The sequence below is a fragment of the Diabrotica virgifera genome, chromosome 3, assembly GCF_917563875.1.
Source record: "Diabrotica virgifera virgifera chromosome 3, PGI_DIABVI_V3a".
Taxonomy (NCBI): domain Eukaryota; kingdom Metazoa; phylum Arthropoda; class Insecta; order Coleoptera; family Chrysomelidae; genus Diabrotica; species Diabrotica virgifera.
The window spans coordinates 91,252,827-91,261,126 of record NC_065445.1 but is presented as its reverse complement, the minus strand read 5'-3'; the positions used below and the strand labels follow the sequence as shown (position 1 = coordinate 91,261,126).

Here is an 8,300-nt window from a genome sequence, read left to right as displayed (position 1 = left end):
ATTTATTTGGTAATTTTTCTAGTGACTTTCTTGGGTGTGAATCTGTCTTTTTAGTTTAGTCCTCCTGGTTTAAAAACAAAGCATAGGAAAAATTTGATAAATTACTCACTACCAAGTAACTTTTTCGCATCGTAGTTGTTAGTTTAATTATATTTTGTTAAAGGCACAGACCTCATACTAGTGGTTCATACTGCTTATAGAAGTAAACCTTCTTGTCATACAAGAAAACTCAAACAGTCTAAAAATGAAGACAGGAAAATATAAATTTACCTCAAAGTCATTCATGATTTCATTATTTTAAAATTATCTGTCATTAATACTATAAAATTAATATAGTAGACAGTAACAGTTCTTTCAATATTCGGGGTAACGTTACAACCTAAGGAATAAGAGACAACTTCACAAAAAAGTTTATTAAAATCACAAACATAGAAGCTCTATTAAAAACGAAACACTGATGTTTATAAGAATAGAGTTACATAATCTCCAAACTAAACTTGTAAATATAATTGTATAAAGTACAATATTTAAAATCAAAATTAAACTCCCAATTGCATATCCAAACACAATTGGTTTTGTACATTGATATTTCGTTAAACAATTGTGTTTAGCCACACAATCACTTACACATCTCTAAATCTAAGGCACATTTTTACCCAATATATTTAACGTTTAAATAATAAAAAAAAGAATCCTCAATAGTATAACATATTATTTACTGATGGTAAATAACTCAATCAGTAATAATTTAAAACAATATTATAATCAATTGCATACTTATATGCAGATACAATATGTATATGTATAAAGAGTGGTGTAGATTTGTATAATTTATATAATACAATCTAAAAATAACATTCTGTAAGTACTGAAATTTATAAGAAATGTATATTTTGGAACCTAGGACAAAAAATAATCCCTGGACAAAAAATTCCCACACATTGTTCCTGGACAAAAAATCATCACAAAAAATTCTGGTCAAATTATCCCCACATTTTTTCGGACAAGATATCCACACCAAAAAATCTCCAAAAAATTTTGGAGATTTTGTTTTTCAGCATCAATGCACGAGTGTATGGCAATCACCATGGAACCGCTTTTGAGACACAAAATAAAGCGTGAATGGTAATTTCAATTAATAAATTTCGAATTCCAATTTCCTATTCTAACTGATTTTCCCCAGTATGGATTCATGCCGAAAACTTCAAATTTTACATAACCAGTCCATGAAAATTTTTTGCGCTATTAAGAAAGTTTAGCTTTGTTACGAAAACACAGACCACAGGTTTTTGACACAGGTTTGCTTGCATTGAATTGAAACTGTCTACTGAATATTATTGAAAATTTACAAAAAAGTAACAGGTTTTTGCATTGCAATCAAAATTATCATTTTCAGGACCAGCAGTTATCATCACGAATAGAATGTTTTGAACAGAGTTATTCAAAGCAGGAGTGAGAAAAAGATTTAAGTGAATAATTACAACATGATTCCCACAGCCTTAGCTCATTTTCCATATTTTCCACAATTTTTGAAAAAACTCACTCTTATGTCATGTAAAATTTGAAGTTTTTGGTATGAATCCGTAGTGGGGAAAACCAGTTGGAAAAGAAAATTGGAATTCGAAATTTAGTAATCAAAATTAAAATTCATGCTTAATCTCAGTTATTATTAATCATTATTTTCGTGCCGAAAGACGGTTTCATGGCAATTGCTACACTCTCATGCACTGAGGCTGAAAAACATTTTTGTTGATTACGTTCACGGGAAAACTTTTCAGCAGCAAATATGTCTTGGGGATTTTTTGTCTGAAATTTTTTGTGGGGATTTTTGTCCAAAAAAATTCGTGGGGATTATTTGACCAGCATTTTTTGTGGGAATTTTTCCGGAGACTATTTGTGGCAATTTTTTGTCCAGGGATTATTCGTCCTTACACCATGTTTTGACATTAATCCCTAATCAGTCAATAAAAAAGTCTAGCACCACAAAGGAAACTATTTTGGTTACTCAAAGAACGTCCCAAAAAAACAACTTCAAGTCATCTTCAGCACCAGTAATATCCAACATTCTTCACTTAAAACTATAATAAGAGATCATTTACTACCATTACACTCATTTGTCATGACTTTCATTCTCGGACTTGGAAGTACTAGGTTGATTATCAAAACCATCATCCTTTGTTTCACTAGACTCACTCTCATTTGGGTCAGCGTTGGATTCACCAACATCTTCTACTGGACGGCGTTTATGTTTTCTTCTCATATGTTGTAGTAACTGTGAATGCCTGATAAAACCTCTATGACAAACGGAACATTTCACAGGTTTATCAACTGAATGTGTCAACAAATGTCTTCTCAGTACATCGTTTCTTCCAAATTGTTTGTTACAAATTTCACAATAGAACGGTTTTATGTGTAAATGGGTCAACAGATGCTTACTGAGATTGTGTGCTTGCTGAAAGCGTTTATTGCAGATATTGCAAATGCAGGGCTTTTCTCCAGTATGAACACGAGTATGGCGCTCCACATCACATAGTTTGCTGAACTCTTTTGCACATACATCACAACGGAACTTCTTTACAGGTTGTTTTGCTTTTTTGAGGATATGAACTGGTTGATGAGCCTCATAAGCACTCTTAGTCCAAAAGCCTAGGTCACATTTTGGGCACATGTATGGGTGTTTACCTAAAAACAAATTAATATTAAGAAACACAGTAAAAATGAAGCAAAACAGTTTCTACTGCCAACAGTGCCAATAAATATATCAATGCCTAAATATCAAAACCTCACATGTCAAAATCTACAATTTTTCAGGAATGCGAAAAAATTTCACTGCTTAACCCCTTAACGGACACGACTACATATCGCCTAGTGAGAACAATAGTGGCGAAACACGAAAGTCGAAAATCAAGGTTTTTGAGTTCAGTCCATCAACCGACATCTAAATATGCCCTCTTTTATGTGCAATATCGGCGAACAATAATTATTTCATTTCCTTATTACTAGAGGGCGCCTACATGTCTTTAGGGTATTGTCAATTTGGCACATATTGTGATGCATTAACGACGATCGACGAACGTCAGTTCTTACATTGTCTTCTTTGGGAATACCACAAAACTTAATATCAACAGTGACGAATCTGTAATTATGCCATGATTGCACGTATTTGAACTATTATCTTTAAAAATAGTGGTGAAATAGTGGCGAATGAGCATTTTTGTCATTCATGTTCTGAATTCTGAGTGTTAAATCTGATTTAAATTTTAATAAAAAATTGATGAATCTGTAATTTCACCTATTTACGTTGTAGGTAAGGCCGCACCTACATTGGATCCGTACTTCTCCGATCCGACGTCGGATTAAAAAATAAACCCATAGTATTAAATTGCCGCGCCTACATTGGATCCGTTTTTCTCCGATCCGATCCGATATCGACTGACATTGAACTGCTTCTCTGCTGTAGCTTCTCCTATCAATCGCCCGGTATCGAGCGATTTACGGATCCAATGTAGGTGCAGCCATTTAACACCATGAGTTTTGTTTTCAAACCGACGTCGGATCGGATCGTAGAAATACGGATTCAATGTAGATGCGGCCTAAGTCGAACTTTTATTTATGTGTGGGTGGTTTATTTTGATTTTAGTATTTATTGCTATTTCTGCCCACAATCAGTTCTTTAGTAGTCTGAAATATGAAACCTAAGTGAAATAATTGAAAAAACACTAAGTGAAAAAGATTAGTCAACCAAGGATCGGAATTGATGCCTGATATATCAACAGATGAAATCAGGAACGCATTGAGGAAACTGAAAAGAAAAAAAGCTCCGGGAGAAGACAATATCGTTATAGAAGCCCTAAAGATTGGAGGAGACAGACTTTTAAACAACATAAAGGAACTGTTCAACTTATGTCTGCACCAAAGTGAAACACCTACAAGATGGAAAAGTGCGCTTACCATCTTATTACACAAAAAGGGCGATCCAACAGACCTCGAGAATTACCGGCCCATAAGCCTAATAGACCACATCCACAAGTTATTCACAAGAATAATAACAAATAGACTGGAAACAAAATTAGATTTTTACCAGCCTAGAGAACAGGCAGGTTTTAGGAAAAACTTTGGCACTAACGACCACCTACACTGCATAAAAGGAATTATAGAAAAATCTATTGAATACAACTGACCATTGGTCCTGGCTTTCGTATACTTTCGCAAAGCATTTGATACGATAGAAATTAACAGCATAATGAGAACGTTGGAGGAAAGTCGTATAGATTATAGGTACTCCAAACTGATAGCGAACATATACAACAATGCAACCATGTCTATCCGATTACACAAAGATACCAAATCTATAAAAATCAAAAGAGGAATTAGACAGGGAGACACGTAATCTCCCAAACTCTTTACGGCAGTACTTGAACATGCTTTCAAACAATTGGAGGGGGACGCCAAAGGAATAAATGTCGACAGCGAAAGGCTCTCTCACCTACAATTCGCAGACGACATAGTTCTTATAACAGACAACTTAGAAGAGATTAGAACTATGCTTACTGAGTTAGATGCCGCCTGTAAGAACGTTGGTTTAAACATAAATTTTGGAAAGACACATTACATGACAAACCTGGTACCAACCGAAAATCCAAAAGTCGACGTCAACGAAATAGCATTGGTCCATAAATATAAATACTTAGGACATGAAATCCAAATTGCCAGGGACAATCAAACTGCCGAATTACAAAGAAGGATCACCCTAGCATGGGCCGCATATGGAGCTCTATCAGACATCTTCAAGAGCAACTTGCCAAATTATTTGAAAAAGAAGACTTTCAACCAATGTGTGCTTCCAGTCATGACTTATGGCGCTGAAACATTATCATTAACCCAGGCCACAGCAACTAAACTTAGAGTGACCCAAAGAAGAATGGAAAGGTCACTACTTACACTGACTCTCAGAGACAGGGTCAGAAACGAAGAAATCAGAAGGACAGGCGTCACAGATGTCATAGAGCAAGTAGTATGGCTGAAGTGGAATTGGGCAGGCCATGTAGCCAGAATGAAGGAAAAAAATTACAGTGTGGAGACCAAGAGAAGACAGAAGAACTAGAGGTAGACCACCTACATGATGGATAGATGACGTCAAAAGGATTGCTGGGAATTGGTTACAGGAAGCCCAAAATCGACAAAACTGGAAGAAATTATTGGAGGCCTATGTTCAACTTTGGATGCAGAAGGCTGGATGATGAAGTGAAATAATGAATTCAAGTTTACTAGTTCTACTGCTTACTTTTCATTTTTTATCATGTTTATCGTTTTCTTACTAACAGAGATGATTTAGTAATTATTACCTACTTAAGATCTAATTTTGTTATTTTTCTATGTCCTTTAACTCTACTTTAGTTTCATTTTGTGAATAACTGTTTGGTTTGTACAATAAATGTTTTATTTGATGCGTTTCATTTATTGTTAAAAGTAATTTTTTAAGTTATGTGAAACAAAAACTAAACTGTTGTAGTGTAGTAGTAGTACAGTATAGTGGCGAAACATCCAATTAAATATCCTCAATAATGCAATAATGACGTAACACAGAAAAAAAAATCAAAAAAATACAATGTTCATCTTTTCTTCAAATAAAATTACTTCTATTAATTGGTTTAAATAGTTAGAAGCAGATTATTAGAAAAATTCTGCAAAATTATTATCAATTAGTCAGTTATACTATTCAGCAGTTTCATTAAAACTTCAAATAAGATTATCTCGTTCGTATAACGTTCATTTTGAAGATTCGCAACTATTGTTCTCACCAGGCGATATGAAGACACTTACTCCACAGAGAAGATGTGTCTACATGTATGTGAAGCGTGTCTGCAAATGTGTTAAAGTACATATTTTTCTTTCTCAGTATTTATTTAATTATTACTTAAAAAACCTGCCAAAACATACTTTTCAAGAGAAAGGAAAGAAGAGAAAGTAAAAACATGTACTAAGCAGCGTTTTTTGCTCTCCTGAAAAGTTGTAGATTTTGACTTATGAGGTTTAGGTATTTAACCGTTGATATATCTGTACCTCGGAGGTATACTACACTATGTCGACATGGTGATTTTTTGAAAAGTTTCTTTAATCCACTTATTTTATTAGTTGGATTATACAAAGTGGTTATATACTATCATTAAAATATAGTCATGTTGTCTTTCAACAAATTATGCAATATATCAGATTTTTATTAACATCCTAAGTGCTCTAAACTTTGTTGCAAACACACGCTAAACACAGTTGGTAGACATAGTGTAGTTTACCTCCGAGGTCCATATATTAGGAAATGGGTAACTTGGATTTTCAAGTTTTGTCAAACATGAATAGTAATACAATACAAAAACTATACAGAAGGCATACTCCTTACATAAATTCATGGAAAATCTGAATTAATCTGTAATAAGTACAGTAAAACCTCGATACAATGGACCTCTATTTAACGGACTTCGGGTATAGGTATAACGGACAAAAATATCGGTGAAAAAATTATGGTCATGATGCAGACATAACTTTAGAAGGGATGGAAGTTCCTGATTTCTGTAGGACAATACATAATAATGCTGAAGAAGAAGTAGCCGAGGAAGATCATTTACAACGGCTAGAAGTAGATGAAGGTGACCCTGGGTATAACATCATGTCTGAAAATAAAATAGCAGATGGAGTTATGAACCTAAAAAATGGGAATGGAAATGAAGACAGCGAAGGAAGAAGAGAAAACAACACTGACAAAAATTCAGTTAGATCGCATCTAGATGATCTAATAACATTTTTATTGATTATAATTATTAATTATAGTCTATAAATGTTTTTGCGATCTTACCTCTGATCACTTCATTTTTGACAGTGTTGTTTTGTCTTCTTCGCTATCTTCACTTCCATCCTCATTTCATACTTATTATTCGTCAGGTAACGAAGTTCAACTGTATTATATTAATTTTCGTAATTTTACAGAGTTAAATATAAAAAAAAAACAGCAAACTTCAAAAGTGCAAACAAAACTTGCAGGATTACCGAAAGAAAGCGCAACGATACTTCACTTCACGACTTCGCTGTAAATATTTCCAATAAAAAGTGATTTGATTTATTTTAAACCTATTTTTGTATACCGGACTTTCAGCTTTAATGGACCCCGTCCCCCAATTAGTCCATTATATCTAGGTTTTACTGTATTGTTATCTATGTTCATATGGGCAACATTAAGGAAACTGTTAAATATACACAAAATGTAGATATCAAATACCTGACTTCCAGATAGAAACTGTAACGAATTAAAAAAAAAATTCAAGTAATTTTATAATTTGTACTCAATTAGATCCTAAGCTGAGCCAGTGTGGCTTTATATTCAAATTTACTTATTGTTGCTACAACTTGAAAAATATATCCCTACAACTAGAACAACTCTTCATATTCTGTTCAAATGTGGAGTAACAGAAAAAGAAATGAAAATAATTTGGCGTTCTTAAAAAAGACACGTTGTTCTGAAGTACTCAAATATAAGCAATATAATACACAGAAATGGTGAAATAAAATATATTTCACATCTATTTTATCTGTATGTTTCTCTTTTTTTTATTCTTATACAATAATTAACATATGTTTGAAAATGAATATCAAGAAGACAAAAACAATGATTATAGGTAGAAATAATTACCCAAATGCAAAGATAAATGTAGCTGGAGAAGAAATCGAACAAGTCAGGAAGTTTAAATACTTGGCTTGTCTGCTAAACAAGAGTTGGGACCCTGAGACTGAAACAAAGAGCAGCATAGAACACACCAAACATGATTTTTTGAGGCTTCGTAAATTTCTGACTAATAGCAAGTTGGATTTCAACCTTAGATACAACATGCTAAAGTGTTAAGTTTGGCCTGTTCTCTTGTACTGAATTTAAGCATGGACCATACCAGTTCCATTAACAAACTTGAATTTTTTTAAATGAGGTGCCTGTGCTGAATGATTGAAATATTAGGGATGGACAAAGTCATAAATGAGGAAGTATTAAGAACAGCAGGCTTTTTCAGGATAGGGAACTTTTTGATTATGTAAAAGTAAAAAAGATTGCATACTCAGTGCACATATTTTGAGGAGAATGATACACTTTTCAACAACTGGTATTTGAAGAAAAGATAGAGGGTAAGAGAGGTCTACAATATCATGGCTGCTTAACATTCACCAATTTACAGGTATCCACAGCTATAAAATGCTTCACAATGCTGCTAAAAACAGAATAGTTTAATCCTGGCTATAACATCTCACCTTACAAGACAATG

At 33.6% G+C, this 8,300-nt stretch overlaps 1 protein-coding gene across 1 annotated transcript in view; it reads right to left on the bottom strand.

Moving 5' to 3' along the window:
- Positions 1-398: 398 nt before the first annotated feature.
- The window catches only part of LOC114329976 (titin), a 100,660-nt gene continuing 92,758 nt past the window's right edge, over positions 399-8,300 (bottom strand). The window contains exon 2 of the mRNA XM_028279271.2: positions 399-2,682. Within this exon, the coding sequence (XP_028135072.2) occupies positions 2,111-2,682 (572 nt within the window). The 3' untranslated portion in view covers positions 399-2,110. The remainder of the gene's footprint in view (positions 2,683-8,300) is intronic.